Here is a 17,620-nt window from a genome sequence, read left to right as displayed (position 1 = left end):
CTCAGTTGCTACCACTCCCTTGAAGCCCTCTCTAATCCCTCCAGATGTAATTCGTTTCTCCTTCATTAGAACCATGTTATACCTCTCCTGGATCAATCATACTTTAATTTGTATCTGGGTTTGTTGTTGTTTTTTTCTTTCTTCAAAGTCTTTATCTTCCTCATTTGAGTGTAAACTACTTGAAATCCAAAGCTCTCACATCTTGTTCATCTTTATATCCCCAACAGCACCCAACACGATGCTTTGCATATGTAGTAGGCATTTAATAAATTGTTAAATTTAATTAAAATGATTCAAATTTCTGTTTAATTCAGACACTTATAAAGATATCTGATGTGAAAAATGTGGTAGAACATATCTCTGATCTGTGCTGCCAGGGAGATTGAGGCTTGCAGATATCCTGGGTATTCCCAACTGCAATGAGATAAGCTGATCAGGTGTCTGAATGTTATGAACCCCAGGGTCTGGGAAGCTACCATATTGTCTGAGGAGGGCCAAACTGAACCAGGTTGGAAATAGAAGAAGTCTCCAGCTCCTGTGCCAATTAGAGTAAGACTGGACTCATAAATAGCGCCTGTGCTTCTGCCCTAGGAGAGATAGGAAACCTGCTCTTCAGAAAGAAGAAGGAAATGTCTGCTTCAATAAGATTTAGAATCTAGCATATTATGTCAACGTTTAGCCATAAATCATTTTAATAGTAATCAACCTGTAATTGTATTTTGAGTTGTTTTTGATCACCCATTTTCACTTTTTTTAATAGCTTCAAGAATTTGAAGCTGCAATTAAGCAAAGAGATGGCATCATAACCCAACTTACGGCTACCCTGCAGCAGGCAAGAAGAGAAAAAGATGAAACTATGAGAGAATTTTTAGAAGTGACAGAACAAAGTCAGAAGTTGCAAATACAGTTCCATCATGTAAGTCTGATTGATGGTAAATTTTCATTATTTGATAATAGTATAATTTATTTCTTGCAACTTTTGTGTCTTTCAGGATAAATATTATGTTCACCTAATATTTGTTTATTATGGATTATTATATAAGGAAAATAATGGGTGCCAGTTAATCTCATTAACCAAACATCAGTTTATATTCCCCTTGGTGGTTTCCTTTTTATTGGGTTTTCTGCTTTCTCCTTTTGTTTTCCATTTGAAGAATTACAGATGATAGAAAGTTCCATTATTTACATTACCATTGTTTACTAATGGCTTCTATGTCTGAGATTGAGCTTTGTCCTCAAAATAGTAGGAGAGCTAAATAATTTTCTAAGCAATAATAATAATAATAATAATTCCTTAGAACAAAAAATTCTTTGAGCAAATAATAAGGCTCATGGTTATTCTTTCTCTCCCCCTCAAAAAACTCCTTTACCATTCATTTGTAGTTTGTAATGTCTGTGTGTATGTGTGTGTGTATAGAAGCAGAAGTGATCAAAAATCTGCAGATAAAGTGGTAATAAGCAGAGGTAGAATTAATAACCAGATGGGTGTCTCTTTCTTTTCATGACGATTGTTTCCTTCATAGCTGATGAATGTTTTTTAGCATGATATTAACTGCAAAAAAAAAAATCTGTAAAAATCAAATTTCAGGCTTGAAATTTACCTTTCATCATGCTACCTCTTTTTTCAGTGGACTTTATTGAACACATTTTCATAAGCAAGGCCAGGGCTTTCTCCTCCAGGTTCATTTTGAGGACACCTCTTACAGGGTCACCCAGAAACTTTGTGGAAGAAGGAGAAACTGACCGTGTGAACCTTGGCCTGCAACAGGGATTCTTAACTTGGGGTCCAGGAGCTTCATTTTTTAGTGTTTTGGTAACCACATTCCAATGTAACTACTTTCTTTTGTCATCCTTTTTTTTTTAATTTTATACTTTTAAAGACATTATTTTGAGAGGGGAAAGCCAAGATGGCAGAATAACAGAACAAGTATGACACAATTCCTCCAACACAGACTTTCCTCAAAGATTTGGAAAATGCATCAAGTCAATTCCTGATCAGGAAATTTAGAAACAAAATCACAGCAAGGCTTTTTTTTTCTTTTCTAATTAAGATTAGTATAGGGAGACAAAGAGTTCTCTGGATATTGGGGACAGGACCTGTCCAGACATATGGCTACATGCCAGAAATGAAGAAGGACTGAGGCTGTGTCCCGGAGCAAGAAAGGGACCCAGCCTTGTTCAGGAACAGGTGCCCAGTGACAGACCTGCCCCAGACCCAAGGTGAACTCAGGAGGGCACCTATGCCTAGGGGTGGCATCCCAGGGTAAGGAAAAGTGGTGGACCTTAGGCTGTGTCCTGAGTGAGGAGCAAGTCCAGGACTCTGACCAAGAAGCAGAGCAGGGTCTCTGTTCTAGCCACCAGCCTAGTTTGAAGCCTCCAGTGAAATAATGAAGATGGGAATCCCAGATAAAAGGGGACCTTGCATTTTGGTCACACAGAACCAATGACAGTGTCTGAGTCCAGCCACAGTCTACTGGAGCTTCCAATAAAGAACAAGACAACGCTAGGGTTTGCATTCCCAGACCAGAGCCAGAAACTTGCAGAGCTCAGACCAGGAGGGCAATAATCAGACATGGCCCCAGATCACATTGCTTTAGGAGCATTAAGAGGTTTCCGGTGTCCAAGCTGAGTGGTCCTTGAGGTCTTGGAATTGTATAACAACACTCAGCCCTCCAGGAAAGCATCAGAAGGATCTAAGACAACAAAATCTCAGTTCAGACATTTCTCCCAGAAATGCACAGAGCCCAGTCCTAACATCAAGTCCAAAGTCAGGAAGGAGGCTGGAAAAATGAGCAAACTAAAAAAAATCACCATAAAGAGGTATTATCATGGCAGAAACACTCAGGACACAAACTCAGAAGAGACTGGCTCCAAAATGTCTACAAACAGAGCCTCAGATATAAACGTAGCTTGCCCAGAAGTTTAACCAGAATTCCTGGGAGAAGGGAAACAAGAGTGTTAGAAAGAACTCAAAATAATTTTAGAAACCAAATGAGAGACTTAGAGGAGAAAAATTGAGGAAAAAAATGGGAGCTGTGGGAAAAAAAATTTGGAAAGTTTATTAATGTCATGGAACAAGAGGTACAAAACCTTACCAAGAAAAAACTCCCTAGAAGCTGGGAGAAGCAGTGGATAGAGTGCCAAGACTGAAGTCAGGAAGACCTGGGTTCAAGTGCGGCCTCAGGTACTCACTAGCTTACTAGTGACTCAGGACAAGTCATTTAACTCTGTTAGCCTCCATCTCCTCATGTGTCAGATGTATGTGATACTAGTACCTACCTCCCAAAATTGTTGTGAGGATAAAATGAAATAATGATTGTCAAGAGCTTAGCACAGTACGTAAGTGCTCATAGTGAGCACTATATAGATATTAGCTATTATTATTAAAATTAGAATTGATCAAATAGAAACTAATGTCCATAAGACAAGAAGTGTTAAAGTAAAAAAAAAAAAATTAAAGAAAATATAACGTATCTCATAGCAAAAACAGCTTATGTGAGAAACAGATTGAAGAGAAAAAAATATGTAAGAACCACTGAACTACCTGAAAGTAAATGACCAAAAAAGAGCTTAGATATGTTTCAAGAAATTGTAAAGGAAAACTTTTCCAGATATCTTAAAACCAGAAGGCAAAATAGAAATAGAAAGAATCAGCTGATCACCTCCTGAAAGAAACTCCAAAACAAAAACTCCCCGGAATATTGTAGCCAAAATCCAGAGTTTCAGGGTCAAAGAAAAAACACTAGAAGCAGCAGCAAAGAAGAATTCAAGTACCAAGGAGCCATAGTTAGAATAACACAAAATTTCCCAGGCACCACTTGAAAGGAACAGGAACCTTGGAATAGAATGTTCCAGAAGGCAAAGAATCTAGGGGCTTAGAGCTAAGAATAACTCAGCCACTACAAGGAGAAAAATGGCTTTGTAATGAAATGGAAATCTTCCAAGCATACCTAGTAGAAAGATCAGAGCTCAGTTAAAGAAACTCAGGACTTGAGAGAAACACAAAAATGTAAACGTGATTATACTCTCTGACCTAGCAATATCACTGTGAGGTCTGTTTCCCAAGGTGATAAGGGGAAAAGGAAAAGAACCTAAATGTTCTAAAATATTTATAGCAGTTCTCTTTATGATGGCAGAGAACTGGAAATTGAGAGGATGTCCATCAATTGAGGAATGGCCAAACTAGTGTTGATGTATGACTGCGATGGAATACTACTTTGCAGTAAGAATTATAAGCAGGTTGATTTTAGAAAAACATGGAAATACTTGCATGAAATAATGAAAAGTAAAATGAACAAAACCAAGAAAACATTATATATAGTAACAGCAATGTTGTTCGAAGAAGAATTGTCAACAACTAAGTTATTATGAGTATTATTATGAGTATTAAACACTCAAATCAACCATAAAGGACCTATGAAGGAAGATGCTGTCCACGTCCAGCAAAAGAACTGATGAACAGAAGTATGCATAGAATGGTTCTACATCTCTTTGTAAATCTGTGTCAAATGATGGCCTTTTAGTTCAGGGTGGAGAAAGGAGGGAGGGAGACAGTTTGGAACTTAACATGTAACACAAAAATATTAAATTTTTTAAAATGTAAAGTAAAAAAACAGATGAATCAAAGAACAAATCATAGAAAAATATCAGCAATTTCATTGAAGACAAGAACAATAATGAGACAACACATCAAAAGTTTTGGAATATAACTAAGATCTTACAGAGAAATTAATATCTCTAAACACTTTATCAGTAAAAGAAAGAGTAAGTCAACTAATAGAAACTCTGAAAATCAAAGAAGAGACTAACAAAATTAAAAAGAAGAAATCATTGAATTAATAAATAACACTAGAAGCTGTTATTAAAAAAAATAAAGTAAATCAGTAGCTAACTTGATTTTTAAAAGACAAAGAAGAAAACCAAATTAGCAGTATCAAAAAAAAATTTTAAAGATGAATCTACTACCAATGAGGAAGAAATAATAAATTATTGGGAACTGTTTTGCCCAGTTATATACCAAAAAATGGCAGTATAAATGAAGTCAAACAATATTTTCAAAAATATAAAATGCTCAGATTAACAGATTAAAATGCTACCAAATAGAAGACAATCCAACATTAGAAAAAGAAATTGAAGAAGCCATAAATGATTTCCAAAGAAAAATACCCCAGTATCAGTTAGATTTACAAATGAGTTCTTTCAAACATTTTACAATTAATTCTAATACCACAAAAACTGGAAAAGTTGGAAAAGAAGAGATCACAAGAAATTCCTTATATGTATAAACCCGATCATGATACATAAACCAAAGAGAGGCAGAACAGAGAAAAAAAAATTGGACCAGTATCACTAATGAATACTGATGCACAAAAAAGGATTTTTTAAAATAAAATGTCAGCAAGGAAACTACAACATATCGCAAAGACTACAAACTCTGACAAAGCTGGATTTATACCAGGAATGTAGGGCTGATTCAGTATAAGGAAAGCTATAAATATAATAGATCACATTAATTTTTTAAAATTATATCAATAGATGCAAGAAAATCTTTTGACATACTACCACACTCATTTGTATTTAAAAAAAAAAACAAAACTCTTGAAAACATAGGAATTCAATCTTTCATTTAATAGTGTAAGTCAAATCAAGAGCCAGCGTATCTGTAATGTGAATAAACTAGAGGACTTTGTTCTAGTTTAAGACCCAGGATGAAGCAAGTAGGTTCATCATCACTACTGCTGTTTAATATAATACTCAGCCTGCTAGCTATAGCCAGAAGAGAAGAAAGAAAGCTCAGAGGACAAGCACAGGCAAAGAGGAGGCGACTAGCATTTCTGCAGATAGGGCTTAGATAACTGTTTACTTAGATAGGCAGCTGAAAAATAATTGAAACAATTAACTTCAGCACAATTTTAGGATATAGAACAAACCCCCGTAAAACATCAGGGTTTCTGTATATAGTTCTAAAATAATTCAGCAGTAAAATAACTACAAACAGTATTACATACCCGTCAAAGCAAAAACAAGAACTACATGAGAACAACTGCAGTGTAAGATATCTTTAGACAGATAAAGGCATCTGAGTAATTAGATAAATATTAACTGGACGTGGGCTGAGCTGAGCCAAAACAATAATGACTACGCTACCCAAGTTCTAATTTACCTTTTCAGTGCCGTACTAACCAAACTACCAAAGGATCACTTTATATAGCTAGGAAAAAACATACATCAAGAGGACCTAAAGATCAAGAATATCAGGAGAATTAATGAGAAAAAAAAAGTGGGAAGAAAAAGGGCCTAGCAGTACTAGATCTCACACTAACCTACCACAAAACAGTAGTCATCAGAACGTTTTAATACTGAGTAAGAAATGGAGAGGTTGATCAGTCAAACACAATATATAGGGGCAAATGAGTGTAGTGTTAGATAAACGAAAATATCCCAGAATTCACAAACAAAAACTTGAGAAAACTATAAAGCAGTCTAACAGAAACTAGTTATAGACTAATATCTCTCATCCTATAATAAGACAAACTCCAAATAAAGACATAATCCAGAGAGAAGGGTGACATAAACAGGTTAGAGGAGCAAAGAAGAAATTACCTGTCAAACTAAGAGCGTTTCCCAAAGTGATAGTCAGAGGAAATGAATGGGCACTTTGGTAAAGGAAGAAATCCAAGTTTCCTATGACTGTATGAGAAAAAGTGCTGTAAATCAATAATTAGAGAAATGCAAATTAAAACAACTCAAAGGTACCACCTTATGCCTATCAGACTGGTAAAGTTGACAGAAAAAGAAATGACAAAGCTAGAGGGTCTGTGGGAAGAAAGCATATAATATGCTGTTAACTCTGCATTACTATGAACTGGTCCAGCCATTCTAGAAAGCAATTTGGAGCTATATACAAAGAGCTAACTAAGCCTTATTTATTGTGATCCATTGATACCGCTACTAGGTCTGTCCTCCCATAGAGAGCAAAGAAAGAGGAAAAGGGCACATATGTACAGTATTTTGGGATTATTGCAATAAAGAATGGAAACTGAAAAGGTGCCTATCACTTGGGGAATGACTGAAGAAATGATATATGTATGTGATCTAATGCTGTTGTGCTATAAGAAACTCATGGTGCATGTTGAGATGTTTGTGTGTGTATTTTTTTATATGACCAATGTGGGTATTTGTTTTAATTATAATATTTGTAATAGAGGTTTTGTTTTGTATCATTTTCTTATTGGAGGTCAGTGGGAGGGAGAGGAGATATTTGTGAAAATAAAATTGAGTTAAATTAAAAAGTTATTTTGAGAAGGGATTCGTGGCACAAAAAAAGATTAAACTCCCTCCAGCCCCCACCACTCCCTAGTTAACTACTTAATCTGTGAGCTTTCTTGTAATAAGGACATGAGAACTACAGAGAGGGTTATGATGAGATTTCAGTAGCTATATAATATGTAAACATATGTAGAAAAAGTATGTCAAGGTATATACTTTGCATTTGCCTAGAAGGAGACTTGGAGTATCCTTACATATTTTGGTCCGATTACTCTTGACCGTGACATTTTTCTGTAATCATATAAATTGTATTTCTTCCATTGTATTTTATACCATTAGTTGCATTTTCCTCCATTTCTGTTTTCACATCACTAACTGGAAAAGAGGAATTAACTTTTCTAGCTCTACCATAATTTTGACTTTTCAGAATTTCTGTGTTCTGTTTTCATAACAAAATGAACCGACGCCTTCTTTCCCTATGTGTTAGTGCCCTCCTGTACCATAAACACAAATTTACCATGTATTTATTTTGTGTATGTCTTATGTGCATTTATATATGTGTATATCATCTCCTCCAATCGAATGTGTGTGTGTTCGTCCTTTGTTGCCGAAGAAGACCACGACATCAGAGAAATGATGACGTGACTGGCACTTGACTTTGTTTTGAGTGAGTGAGGACTGTTCAGGTCACCAGCCTCACTTCTCCTCCAGAGCCATCTGAATCCAGTGACCAGGTATTCATCAGGATGACTGGATATGGCTCAGGATGAGGCAATTTATAAATTCCCTGAAGACATGAATTGTTTCATTTTTATTTCTGTGCCCCTAGCCCCTAGCATAATGCCTGGTAAGCTCATGATAAATGTATGTAGAGCGATTGAGAGGCTTTTTTCTAGTCTCAGCGTAGCCATCTTACTTTATTTCCACTAATTCGTGCACAGATTGCTAAACTGAAGGGGACATAAAATTACTATTTTATAAGCCTTTCTAGTTGATCAAATATGAGACAACACAGCTCTTATTAACATCTGTCCAAACAAAGTCTATACTTTCCCTCCAAAATCTGACCTGGGTTAAACTAGTGGGAACTATCATGGCATTAAATTTCAGGTTATATCCATAAGGTTTTTTCCCTTTCAAAGAAATTTCATTTTAGGAGTGCTCTCTCCTTTATGAGGGTGGTCTTTGGAACTGGACCGATATATTCTGTTTAGGGGTCCCCTAGGCAAATGCCAAACTTGCTATATTTTTTCTACATATGTTTATATACTTTTATTGAATAGGTATTGAAATCTCATCATGAAACTCTCTGTAGCTCTCATTATTACAAGATCGCTTACAGCTTTAAAGTAGTCAGCTAGTAGTTAACTGGGGGCTGGAGGGATTTTAGACCTACTTGAGACCTTTTTGATGGGATCAGACCAGATCTGTCTTTTACCAAATGTTGCTCCCAGTTGAATGGTTTCATAGCGAATTTCCAGTTTCTAACTCATGATGGTAATATAACTTTTGTGGAAGGGTGCTTCTTTTTCTGTTAAACAATTTATACCCTATTAAGAGATTCTTATACTTGTCAAGATGGGAATTTTTCAGAACTTTATTTGGGAAGTGAGGTGGGGGTGGAGAGTGAGGTACCCTGGTATCAAAAAAAAAAAAAAAAAGAAGAAGAAAGAATCCTCTTTTTCTTCCTTTTTTTGTGCCAGTATAGCTGCTAACATTTTTAATGTCTCATTTTTTTTGCCTTTTTAAATTTTAGTTACAGGCTAGTCAAAGTCTGAGAAATACTAATCACAGCAGCACAGCTGCAGATTTACTTCAAGCTAAACACCAAATTGTTTGGCAGCAGCAGCAGCTAGAACAACAACACCATTTATTAGAAGATTATCACAAGAAGAAAGAAGAATTCAAAATGCAGATTAATTTCTTGCAAGAGAAAATTGGAACTTATGAGATGGAGATGGTATGCTCTTTTTAGTGATAGTCTACCAAAAGATTTGTAACTTTGCAATTAATTTTACGTTGACTTTTTATCTCCCTTTGAACTAATTTAAGAAACTTTAGAAATAAACATTCATGTCATCATTATTATTCAAATGACTCACAAAAGCTTTATATGAAGAAAAGGTCTTCTCATGGATAAAATGATAATTTATTTTGTAACTTTACCAGCCCCATTATAATAACTCAAGTCTTGAGTTCTAAGCCACAAATTAAACATTTATGTGGTGATGAGTTCCTGCTGCTAGGTCTTATGATTAAGGCCTTTGGAAAAGCATAAATCCATGCTAATTAGGTGTTATAAGCAGATTACATTAAAGGGAAACTGAAATTAATAATGTTTCTATGTAGACTCAGATTTCTGACCCTGCTAGTATTTTACCTAAGAAGATCCCTGTATTTTCAAGGCATATTGTGAAATTCTGAAAAAAATTCTCAAAGCAAAATTTTAATTCCCTTTTAAAAAAAATCAAATATCACTTATTTGCTGAAAAAATCAAAACAAAACATTTATTAAAGACCTTTTTCATGCCAGGCACTGTGATAGGCACAAATAATATGAAAACAAAAACCAAACAATCCTTGTCATTAAGGAGATTACATTCTCTTTGGGGGAGAAATGTGAAAACTGATGAATACAAAATATGTCCAAAATAAAGAAAATACAGTTTCCAGAGGTAGGTGGAAGTCATCAAGACAAGGCTTGTTGAGGGCATCTCAATGGAGCTAAACTTGGAAAGAAGTCTGAAGCTACGTTGAATGACTTTTAGCCGTGGAGGGCAGCCTCTGCAAAGACACAGAGACAAAAGCTGGAATGTCAAGTATGGGGAACAGCAAGCAAGTCACTGAGCTAGAAGGTAGAGTGCGAGAAGAGGTGGCAGAGGAGTCTAGAGGCATTAGAGAGCCGCTGGACCTTTGTGAACAGGGGAGGAACATGGTCAGAATTGTGTTTTAGGCATACGATTAGGGAGGAGACTGGAAGTAGGGAGACCAGTGAGGGAGACATTGAAATAGTCCTAGTGAGAGGTGAGGAAGGCCAAAACTGGGGTGGGTGTGGTGTGTAGAGGAGAGAAAGGGACAAATCCAAGCAATTCTGTGTAGCTACAATCCATAGTACTATGCATTTAATTGAATATGAGCTGTGAAGATGAGTGAAGTATTAAGAATGATACCATGCTTAAAAAACTAGCTGGCTGGAAAAGAGAATTTATGAAATTAAGCAATGATTATATGTAAAAAGCCCAGAAATCACTGGAAATCATTGACATAAATGCTAGAGAATGAAGCAATGATCAGGAGAAGTCTTGATATTTAAATATAGCTAAGGAAGGCATATCAGGCCCAAAGTGCCACATTTGGAATTGCCATACAGACATTTTGCTAGTGTTATGTGAAAAATACACATACACTGGTGAGTATAAAGCTAAATGAAACCACAGTCCTTGTATTCCACAAGCTAAGACCCCAGTAAAGGGAGATACCACCAACAGAAAGAAGTATAATAGTAGTATAAGTAGAATGTGATTTGTGCCAGATGAAGAAAGTGGAAGAATTGTTATATAATATTAGAGAAGCCGAGAGAGAAGCCTGCACAGAGAAGATTGAGTTTGCCCTGATCTTAGAAGAACTGGAAGTATTCCAATAGGTAGATACAGAAAGAGAGTATATTCCAAGTCAAGTCAAATCAATAAGCATTAATTATATGCTTACTAGATGCCTGTCACAGGTGGAGTGAACACCCTGAACAAGGAGAAAGGCACATCTGGTGAACCATTAGTAGCTCGCTAGAGCAAAGCCAGTGTAGAGGTCCAGTGGGGCGAGGTCACGTAGGGTCTTAAACGCCACATTATAGAACTTGAACTTTATTGGGTAGTCAGCAGAGAAGCTGAAGTCATTAGGAAAAAAAGGAACAGAAACAAACATGAAGAACCTACTACGTGTCCAACACTGGGCTAAGGTCTGCACAAATGTCATCTCATTTAAGAAGGTCTTTACAGAGATTTTTCTGCCAGCAGTACGTGGGGCTATTCAAGTCAGGAAACTATGTAGGTAGCTTTGGGGATTAATTTGCTTAACACATATTTATGAAGTGCGTACATGACTAATCAGCCCAACAATAATACTACGTGCCAGGCACTGACTGTTCCAAGTATTTTACTATCAAAGGAGATAATATTTGTAAAGTGCTTAGCATACATAGTGCCTGGCACTGGCACATAGCAGGTACTATAAATGTTCATAGTATAGTGATTATATCACATCTTGAACTATTCTCAGTTAACTAGTATTAATTTAATGACTTTACTGTATAAAATTAATAAATGCAGAAGAGATACATCACTTAACAAGATCAACATTTTTGATAGGTAAACTACATAAGTAGTAGTCCAACTCAACAAGTGGCTCATAGTCCATAAACCATGATGTCATCAGTTCTTATCAGGCATAGTTCTCCTTATCCATGACTCTACAACTTGAGTCCTGAGCTGGAGTCAGGAAAAAGTTCATCCCTGTCTCCAAATTTCCATTGAAACCAGAATTTTGAGGTTGGATTGCCAAGCCAGAATATGATAGTTGTCCCAGATTTGGCTTGGAGTTTTGCTGTATTAGGTGGCTTCTAGTTCCGCCGTACTGGCAAGGCATCAGGCATCTGTGAATACACTTTTTCCCCATCCTTTTCCGATGAATCACCTCTGGTTTACCAGCAAGATCTAGGTCAGTAGTAGATTTTGTCATTAGTAGTCATGCAGAATACAGATCTTCTTCATGGTTATGCTTATTGACCCCCTTCCTAACTGAATAATAGATGTGTATGCACATTGTTGATCTTTTAAGAAACTTCAGAATAAAAGTTTATCAATTTTAAACCTGTTATATACAAATCACATTATTTAAGGCAATTAGTATACTATAAAATGAAAGGAGAATGCTTTACTATCAAACCTAGATGACAGAGTTCTGAAGCTATGTGCTAAGTTGCCATCAATTAAAGATTCTCTCTCTTATTTTCAGAAGGAACAAAAAGATTCAAGTAAAAAGGAATTAGAGGAAAAAGATTCAGTCATGGAAGAGTTAAAAATAAAACTAGTAGAAGAAGAAGAAAACTCAGTTGAGCTGAAGGATAAACTCATTGCTACTGATAAATTACTGGGGGATTTCAAAGAACAGATTGTAGAAAAGGACAAAGAAATAAGTAATATAAGACTAGAATTAGCGAATTCTGAACAAAAAGAAAGACAGCGTTCTGGTGAAATAAAACAATTAATGGGGACTGTTGAAGAACTTCAGAAGAAAAGTCGTAAGGAAAGTCAACTTGACACTGAGACGGTACAAAGAATGGAAATACAGACTCAGCAGAAATTGGAGAAACTCCGAGTAGAGCTAGATGAAATGTATGGGCAGCAGATTGTGCAGATGAAACAAGAGTTAATAAAACAGCATCTGTTTGAACTCGATGAACTTAATGCACAACATAAAGGAGAACTGGAAAATGCTTTAAAAACATGTCCAGATATTCCAGTAAATGAAAATCAAATACAGTTAATGAATATGGCAATTACTGAATTGAATCTAAAACTTCAAGATGCTATTTCTCAAAAGGAAAAAATAAGCAAGGAGTTAGAAATAATTTCAAGAGCAAAATCTATTTTGCAGAGTCAACTTGAAGACCTTTTTGAAGAATTAAGCTTTTCTAGGGAGCAGGTTCAAAGAGCTCGACAGACAATAGCTGAACAAGAAGATGAACTTAGCGAAGCACACAAATTGCTTAGCGGTGTGGAAGATTTGAAAGCCCAGATCGTGTCTGCGTCTGAATTCAGGAAGGACTTAGAGTTAAAGCATGAGGCCGAAGTCAGCAATTACAAGATAAAGCTTGAAATGCTAGAGAAAGAAAAGAACGCTGTTTTCGATAGAATGGCTGACTCTCAGGAAGCTGAATTAGAAAGACTGCGAACTCAGCTGCTATTCAGCCACGAAGAGGAACTAACTAGACTCCGGGAAGGCTTAGAAATTGAGCATGAAATGAACATAGAAAAACTGAAAGATAACTTAAGTGTTCACGATAAACAACAGATAGAGGAATTACAGAAGGAAATGAGTCATGAGATGGAAAGCATCCAATTTGAAAAAGACAATTTAATAACTAAGCAGAATCAATTATTTTTAGAAATTTCAAAGCTGAAAGATTTACAGCAGTCTCTTGTAAATTCAAAATCAGAAGAAATGACTCTTCAGATTAAGGAGCTTCAGAAAGAGATTGAAGTACTCAGACAGGAAGAAAAGGAAAAGGGCACACTGGAACAAGAAGTGCAAGAGTTACAACTGAAAACAGAATTTTTGGAGAGGCAAATAAAGGAGAAAGAAGATGACCTTCAAGAAAAATTTACACAACTTGAAACTGAACATACCATTCTTAAAAATGAAAAGAAAACTCTAGAAGACATGTTGAAAATATATTCTCCCATTAGCAAAGAAGAAGGTTTTATTTTCATAGATTCAGTTAAGCCCAAATCTGAAGAATGTGAGTGGCAAAAAAAAATTGATATACTCCTAGAAGAAAATGAAAAACTCACAAAACAGTGCACACAGCTAAACGAAGAGATTGAGAGGCAAAGGAATACATACTCATTTGCTGAAAAAAACTTTGAGACAAATTACCAGGAGTTAAGAGAAGAATATGCTTATCTTCTAAAGGTAAGATCTGATTTAGAGGACAGTAAAAGCAAACAGGAAGTAGAATATGAAATGAAGCTAAAGGCTCTTACTGATGAGCTTTATCATTTACAGAAAAGTAAGCCAGTTCTTTTAGTGAAAACTAAAAGTGCAGATTGTGAAAGTTGTAAAGATGACAAGTCTTTCACAGCAGAAATTTCTGAAATTGGTGAAGTTGTTGAGAAAGATACTACAGAACTTATGGAGAAACTTGAGGTGACCCAGCAAGAGAAATTAGAACTGTCAGAGAGACTGTCAGATCTTTCTGAACAGTTCAAGCAGAAACATAGTGAAATTAATCACTTAAGTGAGGAAGTGAAATCTCTAAAGCAAGAGAAAGAACAAGTTTTAAAAAGATGCAAAGAGCTAGAAATCATAGTTGGCCATAGTCGAGCAGAACACATGGATGAGTTAAAACTTAAGCCATGCAATTTTAAAGATGGTATTCAAACACAGGGAAATAAAGATTTTGCAGCTCCTGTACTTAAAATAAATAAAGACTTTGATGAAGGGGCAAAGATCATAGAGATGAATATTAGAAAAGAAAGCGAGCAAGAATTGGTGAAGCCTGAGAAGAATTCTCTTTTGGCTCCCATGGACTCTGTGACTGACCAGTTGGCTAATGAGTCGTTAGCATCATCTTTAGCTATTGCACAGAGTGGAAATGACCAGCTTCGGCAGAAACTCAGTCCTCTGAAATCTGAACAGGTTTGTTTACTGATTCATGTGTGATTAAGCTAGAAGAGGGAAAAACCTCAATTAGAAAATATTTTTGTTCTTTACAAAAATATAAATGAACATTCTGAAAAGAAGAATAAAATTAACCTTTTTCAAGTTATTCTCATTAGGGCTTGTAACTTATTTTTCAGGTAGATTTTAAATAGACAAATTAAATTATCCTAATTTTCTGTAATTGTTATATTGGATCCAAAAAACATGAAAAACTAACTAATGAAAACAGTTTATATGTTCAGATAAAGCCAGAGGAAACATTTGACAGTTTATATTTTGCCAACTGTAATACTGTGAACATTAATCTAATTAATGAAAATTATTATAGAATGATATGGAAGTTACAAGTAGGATGATACATATTACTGCCTAACCAGGATCGATTTTTTTTTAAAAAAAGCATTTCTAGGTAACAAGGTCACCTTATGGTGATCTAATGATGAATCTAGAAATCAAGAAATTGATACCTGTGAGCTACTTAAATCTATAGAATATTTGATTATTTTAGAGATAGTGATGGTTTCAACTCACATAAATTTGTAGAGTGAAAGATTCTTAGGAGACAATACTTGTGTTCGAAGACCACCTGCTTAGATGGTCAGTTTTCTGACCATTGTAGAAGTAGCTCCCATCTCCTTACTATGGTTTAAGGAATGGATTGTTTTGGTTTTTTTTTTTTGTTAAGTAACTTAAAGGTGATCACTGGTACAGAATGTATTAGAGCAAATTCTTTCACTTTGCCTCGTCAGTTTCCTTTTGACAGCGTGGCTTACTCTACGGGCTGAGACCAAGGCCAAACCATAGACATTCAGAGATATTTCTTGCTCCTTACGGCTCTCCGTGTACTAGAAGTTGATTTCTTTATCTAGTTGTATTATTATTTTGGACTGATGGATTTTCTGCTCCTATTCCTACCTCAATTCTGCAATCCTGTTTCTCCTATTAATTACCAGTATAACCTTGGGAAAGACATTTCATCCTTCTGTCCTCAGTTCCCTTATCTGTAACATAAAGGGGATAGCCTTTATGACCTGTGTGGTTTTCTAGATTTCTCAATCTAGCATGGTAAGTTCACAGGATGAGGAAATAGCCAGTTTTGAATTTAACAAATATTTAGTACACACAGTGCTCAAAACACTGTTCTGGGCACTGGAACGGCACTGCCGTTCGAAGTACAATTACAGGCAGAACGAGAAGCTTTAGATAGAAAGGAGAAAGAGGTTTAAAAATTCTTAATTTTAAAAATTGATATTTTAATTATTTTATTATTTTAAAAACATCAGTTGAACTTAAGAGATTTTGTCTAAAATACTTCAGCATGTTAACTAAAAATTTTTAATTTGCCTTCTTAAAGATACATCACTGTGCAGCAATAGGTTTTGCTTAGAAATTGTGATTTTTTTTAATAAGTAGTATTTGTCTTTTCTGTGAACTTACTTTAACAGTATCTTTACTATGTGAATATCCCCACTCCTCACCCCTTCCTAAACTATCTCATGATTGAACTTCCACAATTTATTTATGTAATAAAAATACAGTAATTTTCTAATTGTTTTTAGTATGTATTCAGTATATTTTTTTCTTTCTGAGAGAGAAAGACCACTTGGGATAAAGAAACATGATTTTTAAAAATTCAAAATTGATGTTTATTCTGATAGTCCCAAGTGAATTAGAAATAATTTATAAGAAAACCAGTCAGAAAGAGATGCTAAGAAAATATTATCAGAAACACTAAAACTCAAAACAATCTGAGAGGCTGACTTAAGGTTCTTGAAAAAAAAAGTTGTTTGGCAGTGGGTTCTTTTTTTTTTTTTTTTTTGAAGTTGTATTAGAAGAAAGAGGCAGATAAAAGAAGAGGACCAGTGCTCAGGGTGACTTGAGATCATAAGAGAAAACAGAACTTTTCAACTTGAGTTTTCTTCTGTTTTCTCTGCCAAGAGGAATGACCCCTCAGGAAAGGCCAGAATGTTGATTAATAGGGAGCTGAAACACAAAATAAATGAGGCAGTGCTAAGAAAGCACTCAGCTACCCTTAAGAGTTCATGCTGAGGCTGTTGGAAAGGAGTGAGGGTTAGGTGGATCACCTTCTCCCTGGTGAAAATGTGGAGGGAAGGACGGTGCAGACCTCTCTGATGTACTCACGCTGTCCATCCAAGGAGCCTCCTTTCAGGAAACCCAATTCCAAGCTGCAAGCCACTTCATGCTGGGGCAGGGATAGAGAAGGAGTGGTAAACAGATCTCTGGCTGTCCTTACTAATGATAAAACAGAAAAAACTTTGTGTGGCAGAAAGAGAGCTAGATATGAAGCAAAATGATATGAAGCAAAAATACACTTCCAGCTCTTCCACTTACCTCTATAACTTTGGGCAAATCATTTCACTTCGATGAGCCTGTTAGTTCATTTGCAAAATGAGGAAGTTGAATTAGATGATCTTTGAAGGCCCTTCTAGCCTTCAGTTTCTCACCTTTCGACCTCATTTTAGGGGTTTTAGCTATATCCTCTGGTGGCCTGTATTTTGACCATTAAAGGACTGCTCTACTAATAATTTCTTCATTCTAAAGTAGAAATCAAAATCATAGTAACCGAGCAATAAAAATTTACACCTCTTCTTTTGTGTTAGAAGTTAAAACCCGAATTATGTTTATTTTTCCTTTGTAATCTTAATAGTTTTCTAAAATATGTAGTTCTATTTTTGTACAGTGCTTAAAATGTTTCGTCTCATTAAAATTTTAAAACGTGCAATCATATTCTTATCCCTTATCACAGAAAGAACTATATTTCAACTCTAAATTGAGTTAAGCAAATATTTATTGAGTTCCTATTATTTGCAAAGTAATTGTGCTAGAAATCACAGGGGCTATGGCAACAAAGAAGATAAGTGGCAGCACCTAACCCAGCATCTTTTTCAGT

At 35.6% G+C, this 17,620-nt stretch overlaps 1 protein-coding gene and 1 long non-coding RNA gene across 5 annotated transcripts in view; one reads left to right on the top strand and one right to left on the bottom strand.

Moving 5' to 3' along the window:
* Nucleotides 1-17,620, bottom strand: part of LOC140530921 (uncharacterized) — a 466,876-nt gene that overhangs the window by 335,157 nt on the left and 114,099 nt on the right. The window lies entirely within an intron of this gene.
* Nucleotides 1-17,620, top strand: part of LOC140531018 (A-kinase anchor protein 9-like) — a 63,635-nt gene that overhangs the window by 36,774 nt on the left and 9,241 nt on the right. Inside the window, exons 7-9 of the mRNA XM_072650220.1 lie at nt 761-916; nt 9,026-9,229; nt 12,280-14,685. Of these exons, the coding sequence (XP_072506321.1) occupies nt 761-916; nt 9,026-9,229; nt 12,280-14,685 (2,766 nt within the window). The remainder of the gene's footprint in view (nt 1-760; nt 917-9,025; nt 9,230-12,279; nt 14,686-17,620) is intronic.

Source organism: Notamacropus eugenii, chromosome 3 (assembly GCF_028372415.1).
Source record: "Notamacropus eugenii isolate mMacEug1 chromosome 3, mMacEug1.pri_v2, whole genome shotgun sequence".
NCBI lineage: Eukaryota > Metazoa > Chordata > Mammalia > Diprotodontia > Macropodidae > Notamacropus > Notamacropus eugenii.
This window is presented reverse-complemented; position numbering and strand designations above follow the sequence as displayed.